We start from the raw sequence: 27,009 nt of genomic DNA, 5'->3' as shown, positions 1-27,009 counted from the left end.
TTTTGTTTTTTATGTACATGTGCGATAAAAAAGAAGATTTTTGGCCTGTATGCTGACGAATCCATAGGCTGGAATTTGCTTTTTGTATTAGCTCGTACATGATCTACGCAAGTGAAAAGAGTTCTAGTTATCCTGATTTTGGCATATACCACTTGTCTGATGCTTTCTGGAAGTCTGTTTCCAAGGGCGTGGCAGAGGCTGACAGTTCATTGCAGCGGTAACGGTCACTGCGTGAACACGACACGTACACGTCATTTATCCACTTACTCTTTGTATGACATAAGCATTTATTTTGCAGCCGCTTTCGAATAAAGAGATACTTATTTGTCGTATTGCATTATAGGCTAGAAAACAAAAAGTCAAAACTCGTCTGGCTGCTTTTTCCATGCATCTTTTTCGGGGGATACGGCGTCTTTAAGTTCACCAAATACTCTGAAGGTAGGCAATGAAAACAACCCTTTGAATTTAGCCTCAATTATTTAAAACTTTAAATTGCTTTTTAATGTTCACATATCTTTGACGCCTTCTTTTTTACTTTTAATATATCCACCTCCAATAATCGTTTCCACATACACATTATGTATACATGCATAAGGCAAAATCTTATACTTTTTGACCGTTTTATGCAGTCTAGATTACTTCAACCAGATTAATCCTTCTATAAAAAAAGAAAAAATTGTCATAGTTGGATCTAGCTGGGGTGCTGTATCTTGTCTTCGACGCTTAGATTTGAACAAATTCGACGTGACGGTTGTTTCTCCCTTAAACTATTTTTTGTTTACTCCTGGATTACCTGATGCCGTTGCTGGAGTAGTCAAAGTTGAATCTATTACTGAGCCTATACGTAATTTTGTAAAATCTGATCGTTTCCATTTTTTTGAAGCTTCTGTAACTAGTATCAACCATCATTCTAAATACCTTGAGTGCTCACCCGTCTCTGGATGTGATCCATTTAAGCTCGAATATGATAAACTCATATTGGCAATTGGTTCTGTGCCTAACTATCTTGACGTAAAAAATGCAGTTCAGTACTCTTTACCTTTATACGGGCTTGTTGATTCTATCAAGATTAGAAATGAAATTATTAGTCGCTTGGAGCGTGCAAACCTCCCGAATACTGGGGACGAAGAAAAAAGAAAACTTTTGCATTTAGTCGTAGTTGGTGGTAGTCCTGTTAGCTCAAACTTAGTCGCAAATCTTCATGACTATCTCAAATCTGATATCGACAAAATATATCCCCATTTATCAAGATATTTAAGAATTACTATGGTCCATACAAAAGCCCACATTCGTAATTTCTACGATAAGACCATTAGTGACAATATGTATAATTATTTCTGCAGAGAAGGCACGGAGGTTTTATTTGCTACTGTTATCAAATCTATCTCCAAGAACAGCATTACTGCCGAAATCTCCGATCCTTTGATATCTGGAACAAAATGTATTGATATACCATTTGGTATATGCATCTGGACAGTTGGACCTTCTCTTCATCCTCTTTTGAAAAAATTCCACGATATTGTTACTATTCAAAATAATGAACACGCTTTAGTTTGTGATCCTGCTCTTCGAGTCAAGGGCGTTGAAGACGTTTTTGCTGTCGGTGATTGCGCGACCATCGCTCAAGACTATATTCTGCAAAAATTTGACGATATTCTGAATAGGGCAGATTTGAACAAAGACGGAAGTATTGATTTGAACGAATATCACCACTTAATCTCCAAGATGGCTTTAGTTTACCCCGCTATCAAAGCTTTTGATAGTCAAATTTTTCATAAGTTTGACATAGATTCTAGTCAGAAACTTTCCGTCGATGAATTTAAACAATTTTTGGTTTACGCAGAGCACACATTAACTCGATTTCCTCAAACAGCAACTGTGGCTTTTCAACAGGGTGATTTTTTGGCTAGACACTTAAATAAGGGCTCTTATGAGCAAGGCCAGCCAAATGTCCCAGGAAAAGCTGAGCTGCCTAAGTTTCCGGAGTTTAAGTACAAGCATCTGGGTGGGTATGAGTATGTTGGAGCGGAACAAGGAATCTTGCCTAGAGGCAGCAAAGGCCAATCAATTTTTTCTGGTATCGGAGCCATCTGGATGTGGAAGGCTGTATATTTTTCTAAAATGATACCTATGAATGTCCGATTCAATTTGTTGTATGATTGGCTACATACCTATGCATTTGGTTCGCGTGCTAAGAAAATTTAATCATCACTCAGCTTTTTGTATTCACTATTTTACATGTCTAAGATGCTGCTATTCTTACGATTTGCTATAGCTTCGTAGCGTTGATAACGGCGCGAATTTATTCCTGAATTCTATAATTCAGAACCTCGCTTCAAGTACTCTCGGAGCTCAGTTCGCTTTTTATCAAGATTGTGCCATTCTGTCCAATTAAAGCGATTTTTGATATAAAGCTTCCTCAGAGTTCTATCGATAATTTTTTTTTCCAGTGCTGAATACGTATAATCTTCCTTCGATTTGAAAAAAAATGTAAATGCGAGTATTGTCGCTGAAAAGTTGATGAAATAAGTAATAGGTTCGATAATATCCCAGTTAAAGTCAATCCAGACCATACGTGCTAATACACTAAATTGCATAGTCAGGCATACGAAACCACTCCATAGCCAACATTTTGCTCGCCTTTTAGCAATTATATCGTATTTTTTTTTCTGTACATCTAAATTTGAGATTTCCGCTTCTATTTGCCTTAGTTCTGTATTTTTTCTTACTTTTTCTTGAGAAGACAATTCAGATCCGAGGGCGCCGGCTAGGCTGGAAATAATGACATCAGTTTTGTTGAAAATGTACTTGTTAAACCTAGGGTTCGACTCAAAATAGAAAATCAGGCCAGCTTGGTGCATACCCCTTAACAAAAGCATAGCCTGGTTTCGACTAATTCTTAGATCTTCTGACCAGCTAAAATATTCCTCTATCGAAATACAATAACGAGAATCTTTTTCCACCTTTTTTCGAAGTGCACAGAGATACATTTGATGAACTACATCTCTAATATCATTAACTTGAATAAAATTATCTGACGTCATATGATGATACGAATTCAACGCTGAGTCGACAGTTTTTAGTTTATAGATTTTGTCCTCTATAACAAAAGATACCTTATTTCTGATTAAATCTTTAACCTGTGTACAGTGAGAGACATAAGAATTGCTTTCTTCATACAGACATTCGAGCTTATTGATGTTTAGATCCTCTCTTCGAATATCTTCGAATAGTTTTGCTATACTATCGTTGGCTTCAGCAAAAAAGATAACTGAGCCAGCAGAAGGCAGATTTATAGTCATTTTTACTAGTTTTTCGTATATAGTTTGTATGTAAATGGTATCTTTTCAATTCAGAATAATTAGTTTATTACTAAAAAATGTGGATCCACACATCACACCAAATAGAAGTGGTCAAGTAAGATGTAGATTTTTATTCGCTTTTATTTAACATACCAAAGGTGAGGGATTTTTTAATATGGCAGAAACCTTTTGACTGTTTCTTATAGCTCAATTTAGTACAATTAGTAACGCTGTATTTACGAACGACCCGAATAAGGTTTCGCTTGTTCAAATAGCGTGACCAGTTGATTTTATTACCATTCACTCCACCCAAACTCTATAAATAAATGCCAGCGGCTTTAGAATTACAGCACTATATCAACACAGCCAAACTGCCCAACAAAAAATCGAACTGTTTATAATTTGTTACTATTTTATACGGACGTTTAAATACAAAGGAGCACGTTTGTTTATGGTGAAGTTTATCATCATAATTTTGATTAAGCAGATATAGTAAAATTAAATTTCAAAGTACTTGCTTGCTAATTGTGATAAGAGCATTTAAAATCAACTAAAGATTGAATTCTATTGAAACATGCTTGATTTAATATTTAAATACTAAATTTATTAATTTATTAAATAACTAGTTCTATAGTAATAGTAAAATTTTAAAACTTGAATGACTTATAATTGATGTTATTTTTCGATTAACAAACTACCTGATACTATGAGTTGAAGAATAAGGTAGATATTGAGAAAGTATATGTGTATATATATATATATATACACATATAGCATGTTATGGATATACGTATATGGTTGGTGTATATAGACACATATGCAGAGCTGAAAGTTGAGAAGGTATATACGCGCATATACATATATATACGTGTTTTTGTGGGTAAAAATATAGATTGAGATTGTGAATAAGTATTTATATACGTAGAATTTGGAATTTACGTAGACAGGAAGACTTATAACATACAAAAAGGTCTAATAAGGCGTTGAGTATTGTGAAAATATAACTATTGATAATTGGGAATGATAGAGTAAAAATAAAAACAACATTGGTGATTGAGAATATACATATATTGTATATAGAAATGGATAACATATATTGGGAACTGAGAATACGAATTATGCATGTATTAAGAATTGAGAACATATACTATCAAAAGGAGAATGATAGAGTTATATTGAGAATCTAAACACATTAGATTGATACAGTATGGATAATTAGTAAAGAGTATTAAATAGAGAAAATAATACATAAAATAGATGAATACATACGCAAATAAAAGGAGGAGAAAATAATGTGAGGTATATAGAGTGAGTAAGGATGTTACAAGGAGACATTTAAGATGAGCAGAGGAGGATGTACAGAACAGCGTACAGAGTCAACAGTTGATACATAGAGGAATGTATAGAGATTATATGGGAGAACATGTAGCATTAAGTGAGTATATAGAAGGTATAGAAAAAAATATGTAGAGTTTTTGGTGAGGTATAATATTATATAAAAAAGAAGAACGAACATATAAAAATATTGTAAATATATGAAGAATTAATAGTAGAGAAAACACATGTGATACAGAAAAAGACATGATACAGGGAAGAATACATACATGCATAATATATATATATATGTATATTATAAAAATGTATATATAAATGTTATGAGCACATAAATTTTTAGTACATAAAAAACTCAGAAAGATAAATAATATGTGTAGAATCTAGTTAGAAAAAGAGTGAGAAATGTAAATACGTGAAAAAAAGAATAATAATGAAAATATATATATGGCTCAGACGAAGTAAGTGTTGAATATATAAGGGTGTGTATATATATATATACGCATTATATAGAAAGTGTACATAGATAGAATTAATACGTTTTGCATTTTTGAGATAGACTTTCAAAGTATTCAGTGATGGATATGGGTGAAAAGTTATTTGATATCATATTCTTGTCATGACAACCCTTCGAAGCGCGAAGCTGGCTTTGAAAGTGTCCAGTGATAGATGGAGATGAAAAAGTCCTTGCTATCATATTCTTTAGTCATAATACACCCCCAGGATATCGGATACTTAGCAAGCAGGTGCTGAACATTTAAAATATTCCCAAGTTTGCACAGTAAAAACAGTCTGTTTTTTTGGCTTTGCACAAGGTCTTTCAGTCCAAAATACAAAATGTTAAAACTTTTTCACAGATTCTACACTAACGAGATTTCGCATCAATTAGATCATGACATGTTGAATGACTGTTTTCCGGGCTTCTTATTTTGAATAGTAACATCTATACTTATAGTTCTACTTTTTCATTTTTATCCGAAGCATAAAACTCATTCCCTAGCTGAGCAATTAAAGTTTTAGTTTACATAATGATTTTAATATCACGTTTTATATTTACATTCCAAATTTTTACACCTTATATTTGGACATTTACATTGTTGCGTCTAATGAAACAATATTTTGATAAAAAACATTTTATTTCAGAGCTTTACATATAAGCAAAAACATACGGCACATTTTGTGTTTTTAGTTTATACCTCTCAAGTGGTTGGTTTTATTACGCTCAGCTATATTTTTATTTTCAAATGGGTAAAAATAAAAAACTTTTTCGAAAACCAGCTCAGCCATCTCCTTCTGTTTCGTCGACGCGCGGAATTATTCGGTCACTGTTTGAACAAGCAGAAAGGCATTCAGTCACTAATCCATCTGAGCGCTCTTCTGAAGAATCTGTCAATAAAATTGTCACCCTGCTTGACTCTATTTTCCGAGAGGCACTGAAAGATCCTAGCAATGACAACATCCAACGATATGCCATAAGATCTGTTTTGTCTATTCAAACATCTACTAAGTTTACTCCTGCTATCTGCAAAAAAATCGTTTCAATATTTTTCATCTTTTTACTTGATGAATTTCAACGTCATTGGAATGAATATGATATTGATGCCGAAGATGTTCATCCAGATATTGTACTGTTTCCATAATTAGAAGCTCAGTAACATCTCTCGTATTGTATACTGACTTTTTTTTATAGAGAAATAAATTAGTTGTTGATCAAAAAAATCCATATGGCCCTTGCTCCTGGCATATTGAAGATATTAGTCACGCTGAATATTTGGCTAGAGAACGAGCTCTTACTTACATGTCTTCCACGGTATGTTTATGAAATAACCAAATGCTTCTATTTAAGTTTTTGCTTTTCAACGTCTTTTAATCAAAGCATCGGCTTGCAAATTTTGGTGAATTATAATAGACTTCAATAAATTTTCGTTACATATTTATAATAGTATTTTTGATTTGTCGCAGGTGTAGTTATAATATTTTTATTTTCCATTAATAGTTAATGTTTGATTTCGTAGAATTATAATTAATTTCTAAGTTGGTTGACCGAGATGTTGAGCCGTGTTGTGTTTTTGAATATATTGGCTGTTTCGTCTTTTTAATCGTACTTTATCCTAAGGCTTAATCTTTTTGTATTTTATGTTTTAATGTTTAAAGTAAAAATAATAATTAGGTATAGCGTTTCTTACATTAATTCCTGAACTTTGTATAAAACAAATAATCTAGATATAAATGGGTAATTAGCTGGTAATCACATGTCAAAGTGAAGGAATATATTGGTGATAATGCTCAGCAGCTACATAGACAGAATAAATATATTTTTCTTAGAGCTACACTAAGTAAAACTTTAAATGCATACAATACTTATCTTAAATTCAAAATTTATAGATATCAGCCCATTTACTTTTCAACTGTTTTTTAAAGGCATTTACTCCTGTCTATATGTGTACATGTTATTTGAATCATTAATTGTGATTGACAAGAATTGTGCTGTTAATTTCACTTAACTTTTCTAGACCTGAAACCACATAACAGGTGTAGAAAAACTATTATTTTTTTGATTTACAGAACAATGGTTTAATTTTCAATATTAAGGACACAGCACGTACTGAAGTGACTTATATGAAATAATGAAATATTTATGCTAAATCGCGAAGCATTTATCAATGTGACTTTTTTATAGTCACAGAACGTTGCTCAATAATTTATTAGACAAAAGTCTTTTCAATATGTTAGCTGAGGAGAAATAGTTGTGTTAATCTGTTTTGTTTCAATACAGGTTATTAAATCTTTGATGCTATGAAGTTTTATCGAACAATATTTCAATGTTTATATAATTAAGAGTCCGTATTGTTATCAATATAGATCTTGATTTTAATCTAAGGAACTTTTTTAAAGAAGTTTATAGCGATAATTAACTATTTTTTATATTTGAGACATGATAAATCAATGAGGAATAGAGATTTCAACATCTTATATAGTTTGCTTATCTGATTTAACCCATTTAATCATTTGAGTTATTGCAAAAGTTATGCGAAGCTATTTATAACCAGTATGGTTTCAAACTATATTAAATAATAGTATTTCGTATGTCATAGCTATCCAAATCGTCAACGCGTAATATAGAACCTTTGTTGAAAAATAACCTACGATTACCAGCATTTGTGTTATCACTCTCGATCACTTTTACATCACCCTGATATTTGGAGCAGTATTCCTGAACCGAATCATAATTAAGATGTTTTGTATTATCAATTATGATGCCTAAGAGCTATGGCAAATATAACGTAGTATAGATATAATAAGTACAATTAGTATTTGATAGTAGTAGTTCATTGGCTATCATATCAGGAAAGCTATACATAAATTTACATGACTTAGATGTATAAAATCACATAGATATAAAAATTGTCATATTTAAAATATTGATAATAGCACAGTTTATATACATATGTGATGTTATATTAAGGACACAAAAAGAGATCAGAGTATATATGGCTGACACATGGAGCATACGAAAAAAAAATAGACGCATCGTCAAGCTGAGCCAAAGGTGAAGATAAAATTTGTTTCGAAATGACCTTCAAATTAGGTTCCCGGCATTGTGCGTTCAAACTGAATTCCAAAACACATATGTAGAAGAGTGTACTCTGCGAGTGTCAGCTGCGCAAAACTGACTCAATTGTGTATGATCAGGAATCAGACTTATGTGTGAGTTACAGAAAAAAGATACCCAAAGTGGCCAATAGTCAATGTTGAATACATTGGACTGACTTGTTCTTAAAATAGCGATTCAGTTAATGCTTCTTCTTTACAGAGAATTATAAAATATCAATTCCGTCAATTATATATTTTTATATCAAATTACAAAATATCAATTCCATCGATATTCCAAAATTACATTCGTTTGGATAGAAGACACTTGCTAAATCTATGGTGCAGCTTAGTTTCTTTAAAATATTTTGGCAGCTATTGTGAAGAGGTGAACAGAAAAGTAGAATGCAAGATAGAAGCTGGATGTTTTGAGAAGTGGAAAACAAGCAGAGGATTTAGACATAGATCAAAAACGAATTATATGCATGTTGTAGTATCACGGAAAATGAACGTAAATACTTGATATTATTATAATTAGAAAATATCTTTCAAATTTAGATTTAGTTTTTATGGCTTAGTCATAGTTATTTTTGCTTTAATATACATGTCAAAGTACTCAGCTGAGTTGTCTAGATGTTTTTTGTTATTGATATGTCTGGCATTGCGCTTGTCGGCTGAAATGGAGCTCGTTGTGTCCACAGACAAATACAATTAGATAACCTTTTTCGCGTTCCATACATTCTATATTGGGCGAGAAGCAGAATGAATCGAGCGGATACGCGGATTCTTCACTAGTGATGAAGATATCCCTGATATCGATAAAACAGTTTCTAATGGCACGGGAAACGGTTAGATATGTAAATGGACGTAGGTGGCTTTTGGCATCAGAGAAAAGCTGTAAGCTTTTCTTCCTTATTTTTTTAATACACTATAATGCGAATACGGAGTGCATACTAAACGCTCGATTATTTGATTAACCATCACTTTATGTTATTTGCTTTCCATCTGTTATGATTTAGGAAAATCTAGTTAGGTATTTTTATAATAACTGAAAGCTTATACCTTATAACATCTTTCATTAACACGTGAATGATCAGTAAATTATGCTTGGTAATCGGCCTTTATTATGAGTTCAGTTCACGGGTATCTCTTTTTTTTAATAAATTTTTCTTATAACGTACAAATGTACAAAATAAATCCAAAGAATTGTCAGATATTCGTTCATAGACCGGAGACCGTACCTAGAAGAGAGTGAATTATCTGGGCTGATTATTTACACATTTTTTTGATCTCATTAATAGAATTCTCTTTGTTGATGAGGCCAACTTTCTCGTCAGGTAGAAATGTACTGAATGGACACGAAGGGAGGGCGAAATATTGTGATCTTCTTCGATTTATGCTAAAGACCTTAGAATCTGTTTTCGCTTTTTTTGGCAGAGAAGCGTTTCTTCTGAAGGATCTGGTTTGACTTTTAGGCAAACCCGTTGCGACCAGATCTGCAAAAGGGGGTGAAGGTACAGCAGACGGACTTACAGAAAGAGACAGACGTATAACGGGTATACTTGAAAAGGAGGATAAACCGTTGTCCTAATCGATTGGCACTGACATCCTTTATTGCCTGCAGACTCGTCGTCTATCTCAACATTGCGAATGCCTTGTATAATATTCCTTTGAATTTGTGGCTATATGATGATGTATTATTTGATAAAAAAATATAATATAAACGGGTACAAAACATACAGGCTCAATAATAGTTATAGTTGGAAAACTAATAAACTCGTCGAAAGACTACCTAAATTAACCAGGAATGACGTAAAAAAGTAACGTCCTAATTGAAGTAATGACGGCAAATATAAAACGAAAAGCGAGTATCGAAGAAAGAAGTGTAAATAATTATGTTATAATATATCTTTAATAAATTTCTCGAATAAGGTAAGTGAGTATAGAAGAAACGAAAAATGGCGGCTATATAAAAAGACGCTAATGAAGAGAGATCAAAAAGTATTGCGACGGTTATTTCAATAAAAAATAATACAAATATAATAAAAAAAATATTGGATAAAGACAGTTATCGAAAATATGAATAATACGGCAATTTGAAAATAGCATACACAGAAGAACAGTTATATAATTTTAGACACATAATGAATGCTTGAAACAGCTTATAGGAATGTTGATGTAGAAATTAAGATAGATATATTATTCTGAATGAGATTTATTAGTTGTAATTCTATGAGAATAACAGACAAAGTTTGAAATTAAAGTATACGATCGCAAATATGTGTACCAGAGTAAAAAATTCGTGTAAAGCTGGTGATGTTAAGTTGATGCATATTGACCAATAGTTCGACTAAAAAGACTTATGCTGGGATAATATAATAATCGAATTTATATGCGTAGTAGCTGTAATATATAATGACTATGAGGTGCACATAGGTTATGTTTGAAGTGATAGAATAATAGTTTTGTTCACAGATAACATATAGCTTGATAGATAAGACGACTAGTATGTCTAATTATGAGATGTATTTATCGGTAAAATAGATTATATGAAAAAGACGTTAACGATCATATTGCAAACAATTTTTTAAATATTTACGTTGTAATGCAAGATTGTAACGTGATTTACAAATAACTGAAATAATGCATAATTCATATAATTTTTAGTACTAATCCAGATAGCTCTAGAATAAACTGTAATTAAATATTTATATAGAATGAAAAACAGTAACAGTATTTTGGATTTGAGTTTAGTAGTATGATTTACTGTTGTTCATGGCGGCGATGAAGATACTTTTTACTGTAGGAAATTTGACTGAAACTCGGAAGATAATTTGTGCAACTCTATATGCACACTATAATTATATAATCTAATAACATCATAATTTTTATCCTATCATACGTACTACATATTAAGTTGTATGTTCATATAATGTTTTTTTAGCAAATAGATGCTATGGAAAGATCAATAATTAATGAAACATTTTTAAACAAGTTTAACTTAGAATGGGAATGTTAAGATCAACAACTAGAATAAATTTAAAGACAAGATCTCTGCTATTCTCATTTATTTGCATAATCACAAGTGGTATTTTGATACTTCACACGAAAAATTACATTAGCAGACAAGAGACTGAAATTAGGCATATCAATCGACAACCCCTTTTACGACCTTTATATAGAGTAAATGATTGCGCATCTATAGAAAATATAGATATGGAACTTATTCGTATAGCTTTAGAATATAATGGTGTGTCTAGCGCAGATGAACACTGTCAGCGAATGTCATCACTGAATGAATACTGTGCTTGCATGATGATGGCCGGGCTGATAATCAAGAGGGACAATAAATTCGATAGTGACATTTATTGGCATATCAAACTTATCAATAACGCTATAAAATACGTTAATTCCCATTGTAAATGCCAATTTGCTAATCAAATAAACTGGTATGATAAAGGCGAGATAATTTGAGTTGTGATCAATGTTGATGATATATATTGTCATTGAACTTGTCAACAATGATATATTACTATATACGTCAATATCACGTAAATAAACATACAATATATATGTACATATATGATTACTTATAGTATTACTTTAACTCTTATAAGCATGTACAAATACATATTATACAGCGCAATAATACAAATATATACACTCAACACAATTTTGAGTTTATTATATACCATAATATACGTTTATACACTTATGCGGCTATTCTCACATTATAGTCTTATTAAAGCCTTATCCATCCACATAATAATGTTAACTATACAATAATACTACTCTGTTTGCATTTTTTATGATTGTTGTATATTTTTGCTGTTCTACAAATAAAATATTTATTATTATCAGAATCTGTATTTTGTCATATATCATATCGTTTTTGACTCAAGATGATATTTTTTAACACTTTTGAGAGTTATGGATAGGAGTGTTAATTGATATATAGATAAAGATGATTAAAAATGTTAAAATAATTAGTTTGAAAGTTTTCATTTATTGTAATTATGAAGAGTAAGTTTTAGAAGATGCTGTTATTTATATTTCAAAAAAGACCAGCAAAGAATGTCAGATAATCGTATGTATACAGAATGATAATTGTACAGAACACGTGCCTATTAGATCAGTGTTAATAAAAATTTAAAACTACAGACATACAATGTAATGATATATTAAAAAAGACTACATAAGCAGCATACGACATAATAGAAGGTGGAGAATTTCTGGAAGGCGTAAGAAATATATAACTAAAAGCATGAGTATATATGATATTATTACTATTTGTAAAGGTAAAACGACAGACGTTATATAATGTATATATATAATAATATTTATAAAGTGATAATATGATAATATATATTATATATAACGGCATAGTACAAAATAATAATATGGTGATTTAGTATATATATAATAGTAAAACGTCATGATATGGTCTTGCTTGATTAAACACGAACTTAATATATTTTTATCTAATATAATAAATAAAAAGTAAAATTAAAAAATAATATATGTACGATATGTATTTTATTAGATAAATATATAGCAAAAACTAAATAATACGACGATATTTAGAACAACTGAAAGCAATTTGATTACGATGATAAATTTTGATATGCATTATTCTAGAAACCTCATTATGATAACGTGTAATTTGAAATATGTGTATGAATATTAAATATAAACAATATTAATACTAAAAATAGATATCAAATAGATAATATAGTTCAATTGGAGAGTCATGTAGTTTACAAGCAATCATGATAAGATGTAGAAACTGAAAACTCTTCAGTTACACACTCATCACACACTGCGCACAAACCTATTATTATCAGGTTTGTATAAATTGATACTGAGTTGTATCATTCTAGTAACTATCTAAAATATTTGTAAACATATAAAAACATATGTTCAACTAATAGTACATAATAGCAACTAACTACATTGTCTGAATTTAGTGATATTAGTGGGTTATTTCATTTAATAGAAATTAAAGATAAACAAAGTGATATATTTGTCAGACAGCGTTGTTAGATTATGTATATATATATATATATATATTATATGTAAAATGAAACAGTCAATCTATAGTATATATATAATACTTATCGAATAGAGTTATATGTTATTTAGTAATTAATCGTTAGACAAGAAGAGAGTAGTTATCGATAGTATGAGTAAGAGATTACAAATTATGGATTGGATAGAATAGGAGTGGATAGTACGATATGATGAGGAGTGTGTGGACAATATGATATAGTGAAGAAGTGCATAAGGAAATAAGGTAGAGTTTGAATGTGTAGGTAATATATATTTAGATAATATGGAAGCATCAAGAGTGCGTGGGTAACACGATGTGGATTAAAATATGTGGATAGTGTGTAGATAGTACGATGTGATGAAAAATGGATGTGTGTAATATACTAGCGTGAAGTAGATGTCTAAAGGGACATTATGATAATATTTAAAGTGTCTATATATTACGGTACAATGAGGGGTGTAAATAGCATGAGATAGAGAGAAAATAAGCTGAGTAGTAAGATAAGTGGAGGAGTAGGGGTGATAGGGCAAATAGAGGAGGGTTGATAGTAGGACGTGCGCAAGAATAGAGTGTTAATACGTATGGAATAATATTGATAGGTGTGGATTGTGAAGGTAGAGAGGTTTTAGAGTTAGAGGATGGATAATGTTACAGAATGAAAGGAGTGTGTAAATATGATATAGTATGTGTGCATAGTTACGACATAGTATAAGATTAGATAGATGAGTAGTTAGAAGGGTGTTTGTAGATATAGGGGCACGTACAAATAGTGTGGATGGGTAGTATGATATGGTAGAGAGAAGTATTTTGATGGTATGATGTTGTATTGAAGAGTGAAGATGGATAGTGGAGGATTGTAAATTAGGAAAGGTTTTAGAATAGTCAAGCAATAGGTAGAGTGTGTAATTCGTGGTTTAAAAAGATTTGGGAGTCGTTAGAGAGGGTAGATGGTGAACAAAGTCGATTAATAAAACTAGACCAACAGTATTAATTTTTTTCCCCCTGTCTTCCTTTGACTCTCCTTGTTATGCGTTGTTGTGACTCGTAACCAGCCAAGAACTATGTTTAGGCGCTCAAGGGTCTGCAGTAGTCTCGTACGCCATTTTGTACCTCGGTAGAGCTTACGTCGAGCTTTTTTTCCATCTATTAGCGTTCAAGCTTTTTATCGCCTACGCACAAAGTTTCTTTTCAATTGGCGATATCAAAGAGGTAAAAAAAAACTTCCGTCCCATCATCATTATATAAGCCATGTTTTTATTTAAATAATGAATTGTAAATCGGCTTGATTTTCCTATATTTTTTGCCCCTCTTCATGCCATTAATCCATTACTTCCCTTCAACATACGCAATTGCCATAGGAACCACGTCAGTTAGGCCGATCTCAGGCCCGTAAACGTCTATTTCCAATTCCGTTTCTTCGCTCAGCTTCTTCATCATTTTCAACCCTTCTTTATAGTTCGGCCCACCTCTTCGAACCCAAATTTTGAAGCCAGCCCTATGGAGACAATCAGAATACTCCAAAAGAGCATGTGCTATCCCTTTGAAAGTGGCTCTAATATCTGTAAAATTCGCAATCCCGCCACCAATTATCAGCGCTTTCCTTTTCCTCGGGGACCTGGATGCGGAAGCCAATCGGACAACAACCTTCGCATATTGGTAAATTTCCTCTTCGTTGGGCGCACCACTATACTCACCGTAGTTGGACAGCTCATTTCCATATCCGGCATCTACGATCGCATCTGCGAATACCACTGACGCTCCACCGCCTGCTATCATCGTCCACATGCATCCGTCTGGATTCAATACCGTCAACTTCAACGATGCCCCTGTCTTCGCATCCAATTCGGATATGTACTTTTCCTCTGGCATCTCAATGCGTCCAAACGACGGCGGGAATTTTAATTCCTCGCCCCATTCCTTGCGGTTCTTGAAGTACGCACAATCGTCCAGTTCGGCTCTCATATCCAACGGCACCACGTTTCCTTTGTTATCAAAGCACCACGGATTCATCTCCAACAAGACGAAGTCCAAATTACAAAACATCTTATACAACGCCACTATAAATTTTACCGCCTTATCGTACTCTACCTTTGGCACACCCTCCAACAGAAATTTCTAACCACCAAATTTCACACATGCGTCAGGTCAAAATAGGTAACCACGACAACTGTACTCTACACCCAAATCACCTCTAATTATATCACTTCATAACCGTGTAAAAACCACATATATATACATATAATACACGCATTTATTCTCCCTATCCATCATTTACTCAACTGTGATATTCAAATCTAAAACGTACAAGTTGTGTGTTATCTATTTCTTCATCTAATTTTACGTGGACCTGTTGCACCTTATCCCAATTCTCTTCCACCTCGATTCCTCCTGCCGTGCTAAACCGAATAACTGTGCCATCTGCATCTGCCATTAATGACAAATAGTATTCTTTCTCGTGTGGTACAAATCTCTCTATCAAAAAATTTGTCAACTTGCCCTTCAAACCAGAAATTTCTACCTCTGTATTTATATTACTGTTGATCCACTTCTCACACGCTTCAAACGTCTCGTTGATCAAAACTAGATTGTGCTTTCCGCGCTTCCCGAAGCACATATCCGGCTTTAACACAAGGCGCTCATTATCCAGATTGAGGCCGGTATGACGAAAATGACGAAAATTCGTAGAGTCATCGACAGGGAATGTAAACAACCCCCTAATTCCATCTGTTATATCATTATCTACACAGTACTTTGACAGCTGTCTTCCAACCAGCTGCTTAGCATCGCACTCCCTGAGCTTTCTATGTACCATAATTTTGACAAAAGTGAAATCAAGAACGCGTGCATCAACGTTTTTAGTTACAAAAATAAGTTGCTGCTGTCAAACGCTAAAAAATCAGATTATACTAACCACTCATCTCCAAACTCAGATTTTCAGTGTAACCTGTCTTAAATTGAAGAGTATCTCTTGGTAAAATGCTAGTACACAATCAACAGAAAGACTTTCTAAATCAAGAAAACTCTTTAATTAGCTTTTCAACGTCTAATCTGTCCACATCCATACAAACCGTCCACCCTCATTAAAACGAATATCAAATTATGTTAGGGGTGCATTCAGGTAATGACATCACGTCACCCTATTTCTATTTTCAGCTCAAGTTTTACAGGTTTAACAAAAAAAATACATTTACGGCTCTAAATTGTTATGATCTCATTAAACCTCTCTCTTAACGTAAATTGTCCTATACCCAAACCACTTGCTCGGTACGTAGAAAAATTCATCCATCCTTTTCCTTTCATACACTACGTTGCGCATTACTCTAATTTTGTTTTGTAGATTATGCAGCCTATAAAGCCCAGGCATCTTTTCAACAATACCACACAGTCCTTGATTTACAATTTCAAGGAGGTCCCCATTCAAAGCATGTTGGACTTCGATTACGTTTCTAGGCGCTCGATTCCAAGCATTGCAGGTACCTTTTTTTTACACTCGTCAATATCAAAAACGGAATTTTTTGCACTTTGATGTACGCTTTCAATTATCGAGATGACATTCTCATTTTCCTTCTGTCAAACGACTGCAAAGGCCTTATCAAACCCGGGTGCTCCATGGTCATGCACCATAAGATCTTCTTCGGGCAAGAAGAAATTATGTTACCAATTTATGGTAGTATATCCAAGGCCATCGAATGCCAGCCTCAGGCTAAAGTCTTCATAAACTATGCAAGTCACAGGTACGAATGTGTCATTGAAAGCTCAGAAAGGGTTTGAATAGAAAAAAAAAATCTACCACTTTTGTCCAGATCCGCCTATGATTCGAGTTTAGAAGCTCTCCAGTACAATACAATTCAATGTGTTGTCATTATTGCCGAGGGTATTCCAGAGTCACAGTCGAAGCGTCTGCGTATCCTGTCCGAAAGGCTGGGAAAGATTGTGATTGGCCCAGCTACCGTTGGCGGACTGCAAGCCGGGGCATTCAAGATTGGAGATGCTGCAGGGAGTATAGACAACGTCATCGAGTCGAAACTATACAGGCCTGGCAGTATAGGTCTCATTACAAAGTCGGGGGGACTTTCGAACGAAATGTATCGTTTGCTGAGCATTTATACCAATGGAATTTTTGAAGGCATTGCTATTGGCGGTGATGCCTATCCTGGATCTACTATGTTGAGTCATGCGCTAAGGTTCGAGACAATACCAGAAATCAAGATGATCGTCATATTAGGTGAGATAGGAGGAACCTCGGAGCTAGAAGTAGCTGAAGCCATAAAAAACAAACGAATTACCAAGCCTGTTGCCGCGTGGGTCACTGGGACATGCGCTAGCCTGTTCCCTACAGAAGTGCAGTTCGGCCATGCAGGCGCTAAGTCTGGAGTTGCTAATGAGTCTGCACAAGCAAAAAACCAGGCTCTGAAGGAAGCTGGTGCTCTTGTGCCAGATTGTTTCAATCAATTTGCCTTATTAATTGCCAAGGAATATAAGCGCCTGGTTGATCAAGGTACAATTATTCCCGTACCAATATATAATCCGCAATTCCTGCCAGAAAATTACGTCAACATGATGCGCGAAGGCAGAATTCGTAGAGCAACTGGAATTGTATCCACCATTTGCAACGATCGCGGCGATGAACCTACATACGCTGGCATTTCTGTTTCGGAGATCATTCAAGAACAAATGTCAATTGGCGACGTTATTTCGCTGTTGTGGTTTAAATGCCGCCTTCCTCAATATGCCACTCGCTTCATCGAAATCTGCATGATTCTAGTAGCCGATCACGGCCCGTGTGTTTCGGGAGCCCATAACACGATTGTCGCCGCTAGAGCAGGAAAAGATATAGTTTCTTGCTTGACATCTGGACTTCTGACCATTGGGCCTCGCTTCGGCGGTGCTATTGACAACGCAGCACGCCAATTCAAGCACGCCTGCGACACCGGTATACCTCCAGACGAATTCGTAGAGAGCAAAAAAGCGGAGGGCCAACTGATCTCTGGAATTGGGCACCGAGTTAAATCTCAACACAACCCCGACCGCCGCGTACAAATTTTGATAGAATACGCCACCAAGTCATTTTCATCGCTCAAATATCTACAATATGCCCAACGAGTCGAAAACTATACCCTGAAAAAAGCCAGCAATTTGATACTAAACGTCGACGGTGTAATCGCCGTCCTCTTTCTCGACCTCATGAACTCTTGTGCCTCTTTCGACAACGAACAAATAGAAGAAATGATCGAAATTGGGTTCTTCAACAGCCTCTTTATATTGGGCCGCAGCATCGGGCTTATTGGTCACGCACTGGACCAAAAACGTCTAAAACAGCCGTTGTATCGCCACCCATGGGATGACGTTATGTACTATCCTATCGCGGAGCCCAACACCAAAAAGAAAGAAGACCAGATAGGAGGACTCCGAGTCAACTTATCAACACCAAACTTGCAAGACCTTACGTAGAACACAAGCATATACACCAACACTGTTTACAATAAAAATAGTTTGCCGATTTTGCAGTTGGCTAAAAAAGTTCTACTTTGTCTTGTACAGCAGACCTTGGTATTCGCATATTGTTGACCTCAGTTGGCTTTAATCAGTTTCCTTATTGCAAAAAAACATTCCTGTTAATAGAGAGTTTTGCGATGAACTACTCCTGAGCCGCATTCACGTTCAGCATCTGCTTCTGAGGAAAAGCGTGTGTACGCTGGGAGTTCACACAATTTTGTTTGATGCCTAGACGTTTTGACATATTTGGTGGTCACAATGCCGTTATTAATTTCACTCCATCATCCTGTTTTTGCGACCGTCCTCTTTTTGCTTGCAGTCTGCTGGTAATTCGATGCTGCCAAACTGAAACCATATAACCTTTTCGTTTCTATTCTGCTATATGTTAAAACCATCGAGACTTGACGCCCGGTAGCTATGGAAAAACTCCACAGACGTATTGTAGACGTCGTTCGCATATGAATTCTACGTTATAGTAGATAAAAATAGAGAGGTCGAATGTAGGTTTGTCTCTTTTATAAAATTTCAATTTTTTGTGAGATGACCTTAGCGAATTCAATTCCAGAACTACGTATCAAGACTTATATGCATGTTCGCCCACATCACTAGCTATTTAAAATCAACGATGTCAACGCCTCACGGTTTTGTCTAGCCTAGTATTTGACAGTTGGGGCTACCTATTAGTTTTCAGCGCCCCATTCTAGACGGATTTAGAAAGATGCATAACAGTTCCATTGATATGACACGTTTTTGAGTTGATAGAGCTGACTTCGTGTATCTGATTCTCACGAAAATTTAAAAAAATTAGGAAATTGAACGATAATCCAAAAGCTAATCAATCGCACAAAAGAATGAAAAAACGACTGGTCTTGATTCGTTGTTTTTAGAACAATGCCAATGTCAGTAACTGGAAGTCACTCGGCGACAGCTTATTGGTATAGCTGGATAACGTTGTTAAATTGAGGCAGGAACTACCATCGATTTAGAAAGAAGGGGCCTATGAACTTGAAACAGATAGATATGACGGAAAAGTATATGTTGTACCAACTCGGAACGTGAAATGTACAGATAACACATTATTGCACAGTTCGCCACGACATATTATACAAGGCACAAGTAACCGAGCAGACGGCCAGCCTGGACATGGCTATGCGGTAAAAGGTAGCAAACTAAGAACTAGTTTTATTGCTACTATCACTTTTAAGGTGCGCACTAATGCGTATACACTGTATCGTAAAGAACCGTTTGCTGGCTTTGAATAAAACTATGAACAATTTACATTCTCAAGTACTAAAATTGTGTGTAGTCTCTAGATCGATTCTTATGTATTTTTATGTATATCGGCTGAGCTATAGTAATTCATGAAATTTTTCGTTCTTGCCAGCCACATTTTGGGAAATTTGGGTTAAAAGAAATTCACAATGTCGACGGGTCTGCAAAAATCTGCAGCGGAATTCCAAAAGAACAGAGCCCAGATACACATGAAGTGTAAAAAAATTCGAAGTAGAAGCGAGGCTGTTAGATACTGTTTGAATTGTTTGGCTTTGTCCGGCCCAGATTTGCCAGTTGAGAGAGACCTATTTTTCTGTAGTTGACTTTCAGTACTCGATTCTGTGAATGTGGCGAATATAGAGTGGTTTACAGTAGCAGCTCTATTTACGCATGATGCGTCTGCGCGCTGATGGAATAAACTTTCAACCAGTCTGAGGCACTCGATCTTGTTCTGAACGGTTAAGCGCTTTCATTTGTGCAGTTGCTCGTACTGCCGAATTCGTTTAAGTTGTACTCTAGTACTTTGATCACTTTGTCTTTGTATTTTTGAATGAGCTCACGTTTTAACTTGTCGAACCTTGGTGAATTCGATTGTGAAACTTGAAGCGATAAAACATTGTCTAATTTTTCACTGGCTATAGAAGAAAACATTTTCTTTACCTTTAGTTCGTAGTGGTCGGACAGACTATCAAACGGATTTGACTGAGACTTGGCAAAGTGTTCCAGATCAGCGGTATCGAGACACAGTATTCGTAGAGCCGCCTGTATCTTCAGGGGTCGGTCGTGCAGGCTCAGATAATGAGAATGGCTGGATTATCCCACATAGAACAAAGTTAGCCATTATTAAAAAAAAATTAAAATTAAAAATTAAATCGTACTTTAGGTTCCATTTTTCCAGTAAATCAACTCTCTTGTCGGTATCGTCGTCGTCATCGAGAGGGAGGCTGAATGGTACAATGGCTGGTTGATAAGACTCGGATACGACTTGTCCTCGGTCGCATAGCAACTGATCCATACGTTTACCGTAGTCGGAGTAAGCCCATTTTTCCCCGTCCAGTGCACTGGTCCAGACGACTATATTTCCGCTAGCTTGATCAAAAACGACATCATGCGAAGTTTTTGGATGATATCGAATAGCACCATGTAACGGTAACAAGGCAAGCTCAGAATTTTGAAGTTGAGCACAATTAAGTTCTGTTGCTTCTGCCATAATCAAAGAATATGCCCAATAAAAGTGTTCTGAGGCAAAATCGTCCGTGCAAAACCCATCCCACAAATGCTTGATACTTTGGAATACGCTGTAGTAGTGATATTCAGCAACATCAATACAGTCATTGAATTCGGATGCCAAAGGCGTATTGCCTATAGACCCTTTAAAAATGTCATCATTGGCAAATGATATGGAATTACAATAAAGGAATTCGCCTGGCTCGCTACCACTTGAAAGCGCACTCATGTATGAATGCCACTTTTCCCCCTTTGTGCGGCGTTGATACAGAATAAAAAGGGCCATCAGAATATCCTCTTCAAGCACGTTCCAAGCGTCTTGTATCAGCATTCCGAAACTCGTTTTTAATATGTTCGTTTTGCAGATAATCCATTCAAATGGAACGGCGGCAAAGGGAACGTCAAGTCTTTGATGCGGCCTAGCAACAGAGTAGGCAGCTTTTCGCCACTGGTCCCAGCGCACATTCCACTCTTCGGGTATACAATGCGACGTTTGGTGCGGATAGCAATCGAGCAGTGGATCGAATCGAGACGCTTCGCGAAATGCTGTCTGAAAATACTTACCCTGAAGTGAATACGCCGTCTCCAAAACTTTTTCGAGGATTTCTTTCTGCTCGTTCATATAACTCAGTGCCATGTATTCAATGTAACCAAGCTTTGCCTTGTTTTGAACTAGCCACGACCAGCCTCCCGCTATATATTCGCCTACATGGGCGATACGGGATAGTCGACCACACAAAAGCTGAATCAAAGTCGAATAAAGCAGCGTCTCGCTTCTATAACTGAAAGGCTTATAAAGTTGGCTTCGATCTTTGTCAAAAAAAAAATAGAGTTCTTGTTCGTCAAAAATACATATTCTCATAGTGGCAAACATGTCCTGTGGAATGACGCCATCTTTCTTTAAATGATAGCGGCTCTCGAGTCCATAGTGCTTTAGTAATGCCATTTGAGTACGATATTGAGAACTTTCTTCGTTAATGGCCAGTTGAATCCAGTATGAACTATATGGGTTCTCCATACCCATTGCAACATCGACGATGAACCCATAGCTAAGCAGAAGCGATTCATTGCTCTTGGGCCCATAGTTGTTGAATAACTCGACTCCATCTAAGGCAGGGGTGTTGATATTCATTATAAAATCATGACTTGGATGATCTACGATGTGCGACACTTGAGATTGAAAAGAGTGGTTAAACATATCGCCAAACGGAACAAGCGAAGCTTGCAATGAGTCACCGGAGTTCTGTATAGGAGATGCGTTGCAGTCTACATTTTCGGCGCAAAGAGCATCGCCATCTTCTAGTAGGGGAGCGCTAATAGGAAATGCCCTGGAAGAATAAATAGAATATACCCAGTACACGTCTTCCAAACTTATACTGACGTCTAGTTTACGCAAAATAGAGTGGTACACATAATCAAGCAAAAGCTTCAGTTGCAGAGTAGCTTCGTATAAATTGCTTCCCTTCGTTAGTTCAAGCTGCTCATTAGTCCAGAATAGCGGAATAGGAACTCGTCTGGGCAATATGTCAAAATAAGGTTTCCACTTATTTTCTGGTTCCTTTGTTAGCATCAAAGTGTACCATAAATTAAGCACAAAATTCGAGTCAAACCCCATTAAATATTTCTGTTTAACGCCATGCTCGCCTGGTACTCCCTCTAGCTCTGGAACAATTTTTCTACGGTTGAAGAAATCTTCATCTAGCTCAATCAGTCTCTGACGCAGTTGCTTGACGAGAATCTGGTCGCTGTGCAAAGAGGCATTGATAATCCAACTACGAGAAACTTGAATTTTAGAAATAAAAGACTGAACCTGTTTTGGTGAATTGTATTAGTGGGCAGCAAGAATAAGAGATTACGGCACAAAAGGAAGATAACACGCATCTATGCGTACTTTTTTTTTTATTTCTGAAAGTTCCGGATGAATCTCGACGTCATCTTTGAGATCGGAGTCAGATATGTGGAGCACAACCTTGAAACGATCGCTAGGGTTTTCAGAGGGCACGATTTTTAATTCTCTAGGCCTTTGGATATGCGCTACATTTTCTAGCCATTGTTCAAACCGTTCTAGTTTCCCTAAAAGATCGCAATCGAAAGCCATATATAACGAGTGAATAACACACGGCAGCAAATAAGACGTGCTACTAAAAATGACACAATGGTAAGAAATACGTGGTTGTTCGATAATTGCGCTACCAACTCCGTGCCGGACTCAATTTTATCATTTATTATAGACTGCAACAATGCGCACGTACTATATATAAAGCTGGAAGAATCAGACTCAGTTGAGATGTTTTGTTCTCTCGTTCCAACAGGCCCTACTCTTGTCGGAAATCTATGCAGACTTTCCTAATAGGGGAAGATAAAAAAATGTCTACAGTTCGTTTATTCGGTCTTTTTCCAAACTTTGAATTTGTTCAAAAAATTTCATTTTTTGGCTCACTTCTCTCCAGCTTAGCGGGATCAAACAACATGCGTAATTTTTCCAACCATATTCGAACGCATTTAGCGCCCCAGACAAACAGGTAGGGTAAACCGTAGCACCCATCTGCATCATAGCATCTGGAAGTCCTCAGTTTATGTACCTCCTTCACCATCAATATCGTTGTCTATACAAGACAAATCAGTTTTCGAAAATTCTAGAAGCCACATGACTAAACTAATTCCATATACCGTGCTACTCCACAAAATGGAATTCCAACTCATCCTTTCCATATCAACTCCTGCTTCTCCGTGATGGCTTGTTTATTAAGTGTTTTCTGTGCACAATTTAACAGGAACGTGTCAAATATACTTTTGAAAGTTTGTCTTGTTGTCGGCGTTGTAAGCATTTAGTTTCAGAACAGTTGTGTCAGACTGTATTAGCTACCATAATACGAAAATTTTGATTCATCCACTTTTGAAATTCTTCTGTTATCAAACATAATATTCTTGAGTCAGCCCATCGTGTATAGAATTTCGTTGGCAATTCCATAAGGAGCCATCGGTTCACATGGATCCTTGGGATACGCGCCGAGGCTGAATTTACAATTGTCTTGATCGCTGTAACATTTTGAATTCATTCGCTTTGAAAACCACAAAAATAAGAATATTGAGAATGTTTATGAAGACGTTTCAATACATCTTTATAACATTGCTTGCTGATTTCAAATATCATATTAAGAATCAGTATTCCATCATGCACTTTGACAAACCCTAACTTGATTTTGTAGGGCCAGAAAAAGCAGCGTATCCCTAGCCGCAAAGGGTTTTAAATGAATCAAAGTCAAATGAAATTTTACTAGATCATTGTTTGAAATAATGCCAAAAATTGTGTACTATTTTCTTGCTTGTTGCCCTTTCTCATAATCTCTCGGCCCCATTTTCGTATAACAACTTCCAATAGAGATAGGTAAACCAGTCTAAATAATTTTTCTATCTATTGAATGGAGATTGTAGCTTCGAATAATTACACTATAATCTTTGTTGTAAAAGAGGGACACTCGCAAGCAGTCGACATGATGAATTCGCATGCGCTTTGTTTCATCTGTTCCTTTCAGTATAGAGCCTCATTACAACTTATATACTTATTACTTCCATAGATAGAGTGTGTCAATCTTTACCCACCGCGGTAATGCGCATCAATTCCATTTACCAATCTCTGTCACCAAGATAGGTCTCGAGGTAAATTTGATTTGATATCGCGGATACCGATTTTCACACTCGATTTAAAACCGCTAAATCCTAAGTAGTTCTATTTATCCAATTTTTGTCAAAAGGTAATATATGTGCCTGCCTGGATTGCTAGAAATATTCATACAATGAACAGCATATAGAACCAATTTTCCTTGGTTGGGGATTCACTTTCTTATCTTGCTAGAATATATGTGAAGTCGATAAATTAAGAAAATGAGCGTTAAACTCAAATCTACTAAATTGATTTTGTTGATGTTGTTTTATATAGCGCTATCATATATGTTGCATATAGCTGATATTGACAACCTGAACCCAATATATCACCTTCGTCATTTATTTAGGTTGGAATGACAAGATGTATCTCGACTTAAAGCTATAAAAGAGCAGGCTCTTTAGTCCGATGTCTAAATCAGCCAAAATCGATACATAGTCAAAACGGCTTGATTTTTACCGTTTTGATCTCCGCTTAAAAGTGACTCCTGTTTGAAGTTTTTAAATCATTTTGTCACGTTTTCAGCTTGGTTCTAAAATCTCACTTTTTTTAAGCGTTTTCGTAGGTAATTAGCATTGCAATTAATTTTTTCGTAATGCATCTATTCTTAAAGAGGAATATTTAGAGAAAATGTTTCGCTCTTTCATTCGATTCTTGATGCTCGAAATTTTAGTTTATAGCAGTACTTTATAATTTGCTGTATGTATTGCAAATTACGAATAAAGAAAGGCAAAACTAGATGTTGCGACTTTAATACAAGCCTAGCCTTTCAATAGCACACTCCAACTATAAACTATGGTGGGACCGCGAGAATCAGCACCTATCAAGACCTCCTTGCCACTCATAATTCAAAACTTGTAATCGCATTTAGCTGGATGGTCAAAAATACGTTGAATGTCTAAGAGCACTTTGACCTGTGAACTCTCGTTTTAGCTTCACAAGTAAAAGTTCTTATTATTCGTGTTATTCAGCTTAATAGATTAGATTTCTAGTCCACTTGGCTGCTCAAATAGTATTCGCTGTTTTGAATAAGACTTGAAAATATTTGATTAGCTATTGGCGATTCATCTAGTAATTCATAGACGTTCGAATCATTCCTAGGACGAAAGATATTTGGGCCAAAGCATATACCAAAATTGATTGCGTTCATCTTGGTCTTTTCGCTATGTGAACATAAAAAATTAAAAAACACAATCAAATACATAAAGACTTTGTAGTTAACAGGAGGTAAAAAATGAAGTAGTTTTCTTATCTGAGCCTTAAACAGCCGCTCGTTTTTGATAGTCGATGTTGCAATCCACATGTCATACATCTCTGATGTGCAGAGAGGATCTTTAAGTTCCCTGAAATACTTCTTAAGAAGAGCTGCGACAACATGAGGATCTATCAATCTTCTAATAATAGAGCCTGTCTCTGATTTTACCTCTATTGATTTGCACAGATCTATATCTTCTCCTTGGTTATAACGAATAGCGAGATTATTCACTTCATTGGATTCGGGGGAAATTCTGAAAATTCCCTCTGTTTTAGACCCTACAAGAATAAAATAATGTAAAGACGAGAGAAATTTATGTATATGCGTATACAAAACCCGCATTACGTACCATACATATATAGGTACTCTACGCAGTTTAGAATGAAAGGGGGTATTTCGTCGCTAGTTGGATCTAAAGCTGAGCCAAAGACAAGAGGAGTATGCTCTACGCTTTTAGTCTTATGCCAATTAGATATTACCGTTTTGAATCTTTTTATATTAGGCTTAAAGGGAAAAGACATAGTTCTAGCTATGCCAAACGGTAGAAAATGTTTGCAGACTAAGAAGCATAAATTGGTAAATAAATTAAGTAAATATTGTTTATTTTGCTTAGAGTAACAAAAATAACTTTTTTGAATGTAAGTATTAATTTACAAAAGGTTGCATAAAATAAGTCTATCATATCAACGCAGGATGAAAGATAGATAAGCGTGCATTTTAATATGTTATTCATGTAAAAGATAGAGGTATTAATGAATAGCGATAAAATTTTATGGGCTACAGCATCGCTACATATTGTATGATAATTTGATGCTATTAT

At 35.3% G+C, this 27,009-nt stretch overlaps 7 protein-coding genes and 1 long non-coding RNA gene across 8 annotated transcripts; 4 read left to right on the top strand and 4 right to left on the bottom strand.

Moving 5' to 3' along the window:
- The first annotated feature begins 35 nt into the window (after positions 1–35).
- On the top strand, positions 36–2,567 carry LOC126325864 (uncharacterized). Its single transcript, XM_049995368.1, has 3 exons — positions 36–272; positions 344–438; positions 635–2,567. The coding sequence occupies exons 1-3, from the start codon at positions 160–162 to the stop codon at positions 2,203–2,205; spliced, it is 1,779 nt and encodes a 592-aa protein (XP_049851325.1). The 5' UTR covers positions 36–159; the 3' UTR covers positions 2,206–2,567.
- Positions 2,316–3,302, bottom strand: LOC126325875 (calcium uniporter protein, mitochondrial-like). The gene has a single exon (XM_049995381.1). The coding sequence runs from the start codon at positions 3,300–3,302 to the stop codon at positions 2,316–2,318; it is 987 nt and encodes a 328-aa protein (XP_049851338.1).
- A 2,516-nt stretch (positions 3,303–5,818) lies between these two features.
- Positions 5,819–6,956, top strand: LOC126325831 (uncharacterized). Its single transcript, XM_049995321.1, has 3 exons — positions 5,819–6,259; positions 6,325–6,444; positions 6,858–6,956. The coding sequence occupies exons 1-3, from the start codon at positions 5,879–5,881 to the stop codon at positions 6,861–6,863; spliced, it is 507 nt and encodes a 168-aa protein (XP_049851278.1). The 5' UTR covers positions 5,819–5,878; the 3' UTR covers positions 6,864–6,956.
- A 3,980-nt stretch (positions 6,957–10,936) lies between these two features.
- LOC126325874 (uncharacterized) lies at positions 10,937–11,699 on the top strand. The gene is made up of 2 exons (XM_049995380.1): positions 10,937–11,144; positions 11,221–11,699. Exon 2 carries the CDS (start codon positions 11,232–11,234, stop codon positions 11,697–11,699), a length of 468 nt encoding a protein of 155 aa, XP_049851337.1. The 5' UTR covers positions 10,937–11,144; positions 11,221–11,231.
- A 2,810-nt stretch (positions 11,700–14,509) lies between these two features.
- On the bottom strand, positions 14,510–16,096 carry LOC126325840 (uncharacterized). Its single transcript, XM_049995333.1, has 2 exons — positions 15,581–16,096; positions 14,510–15,390 (listed from the first exon to the last, which is right to left on the bottom strand). The coding sequence occupies exons 1-2, from the start codon at positions 16,085–16,087 to the stop codon at positions 14,602–14,604; spliced, it is 1,296 nt and encodes a 431-aa protein (XP_049851290.1). The 5' UTR covers positions 16,088–16,096; the 3' UTR covers positions 14,510–14,601.
- Positions 16,084–19,312, top strand: LOC126325839 (uncharacterized). Its single transcript, XM_049995332.1, has 4 exons — positions 16,084–16,539; positions 16,613–16,748; positions 16,862–17,009; positions 17,079–19,312. Exons 2-4 carry the CDS (start codon positions 16,616–16,618, stop codon positions 18,724–18,726), a joined length of 1,929 nt encoding a protein of 642 aa, XP_049851289.1. The 5' UTR covers positions 16,084–16,539; positions 16,613–16,615; the 3' UTR covers positions 18,727–19,312.
- Positions 19,313–20,081: 769 nt separating this feature from the next.
- LOC126325805 (uncharacterized) lies at positions 20,082–21,344 on the bottom strand. Its single transcript, XM_049995286.1, has 2 exons — positions 20,922–21,344; positions 20,082–20,851 (listed from the first exon to the last, which is right to left on the bottom strand). Exons 1-2 carry the CDS (start codon positions 21,251–21,253, stop codon positions 20,503–20,505), a joined length of 681 nt encoding a protein of 226 aa, XP_049851243.1. The 5' UTR covers positions 21,254–21,344; the 3' UTR covers positions 20,082–20,502.
- A 1,808-nt stretch (positions 21,345–23,152) lies between these two features.
- Positions 23,153–26,764, bottom strand: LOC126325804 (uncharacterized). The gene is made up of 3 exons (XR_007560391.1): positions 26,539–26,764; positions 23,523–26,467; positions 23,153–23,411 (listed from the first exon to the last, which is right to left on the bottom strand). It is a non-coding gene; the product is annotated as an uncharacterized LOC126325804 (long non-coding RNA).
- Between the last annotated feature and the right edge of the window lie 245 nt (positions 26,765–27,009).

The sequence above is a fragment of the Schistocerca gregaria genome, unplaced genomic scaffold (assembly GCF_023897955.1).
Source record: "Schistocerca gregaria isolate iqSchGreg1 unplaced genomic scaffold, iqSchGreg1.2 ptg000946l, whole genome shotgun sequence".
Lineage (NCBI taxonomy): Eukaryota > Metazoa > Arthropoda > Insecta > Orthoptera > Acrididae > Schistocerca > Schistocerca gregaria.
Note: the sequence above shows the minus strand (reverse complement) of the source record. Positions and strands in the feature narration are given on the sequence as shown.

What these genes read in the sequence shown, in the direction of transcription:
- LOC126325864 (XM_049995368.1), top strand. Translation starts at nt 160, where the DNA reads ATGCTTTCTGGAAGTCTGTTTCCAAGGGCGTGGCAGAGGCTGACAGTT. An exon ending in CATTTATCCACTTACTCTTT is followed by an intron (nt 273 to 343) that starts GTATGACATAAG and finishes ATTGCATTATAG; the next exon opens with GCTAGAAAACAAAAAGTCAA. An exon ending in GTTCACCAAATACTCTGAAG is followed by an intron (nt 439 to 634) that starts GTAGGCAATGAA and finishes TATGCAGTCTAG; the next exon opens with ATTACTTCAACCAGATTAAT.
- LOC126325875 (XM_049995381.1), bottom strand. Translation starts at nt 3,302, where the DNA reads ATGACTATAAATCTGCCTTCTGCTGGCTCAGTTATCTTTTTTGCTGAA.
- LOC126325831 (XM_049995321.1), top strand. Translation starts at nt 5,879, where the DNA reads ATGGGTAAAAATAAAAAACTTTTTCGAAAACCAGCTCAGCCATCTCCT. An exon ending in AAGATGTTCATCCAGATATT is followed by an intron (nt 6,260 to 6,324) that starts GTACTGTTTCCA and finishes TTTTTTTTATAG; the next exon opens with AGAAATAAATTAGTTGTTGA.
- LOC126325874 (XM_049995380.1), top strand. Translation starts at nt 11,232, where the DNA reads ATGGGAATGTTAAGATCAACAACTAGAATAAATTTAAAGACAAGATCT.
- LOC126325840 (XM_049995333.1), bottom strand. Translation starts at nt 16,087, where the DNA reads ATGGTACATAGAAAGCTCAGGGAGTGCGATGCTAAGCAGCTGGTTGGA. An exon ending in AAATAGATAACACACAACTT is followed by an intron (nt 15,391 to 15,580) that starts GTACGTTTTAGA and finishes TTTGGTGGTTAG; the next exon opens with AAATTTCTGTTGGAGGGTGT.
- LOC126325839 (XM_049995332.1), top strand. Translation starts at nt 16,616, where the DNA reads ATGCAGCCTATAAAGCCCAGGCATCTTTTCAACAATACCACACAGTCC. An exon ending in CTCGATTCCAAGCATTGCAG is followed by an intron (nt 16,749 to 16,861) that starts GTACCTTTTTTT and finishes ACGACTGCAAAG; the next exon opens with GCCTTATCAAACCCGGGTGC. An exon ending in ATAAACTATGCAAGTCACAG is followed by an intron (nt 17,010 to 17,078) that starts GTACGAATGTGT and finishes ACTTTTGTCCAG; the next exon opens with ATCCGCCTATGATTCGAGTT.
- LOC126325805 (XM_049995286.1), bottom strand. Translation starts at nt 21,253, where the DNA reads ATGGCAGAAGCAACAGAACTTAATTGTGCTCAACTTCAAAATTCTGAG. An exon ending in CTGGAAAAATGGAACCTAAA is followed by an intron (nt 20,852 to 20,921) that starts GTACGATTTAAT and finishes GGGATAATCCAG; the next exon opens with CCATTCTCATTATCTGAGCC.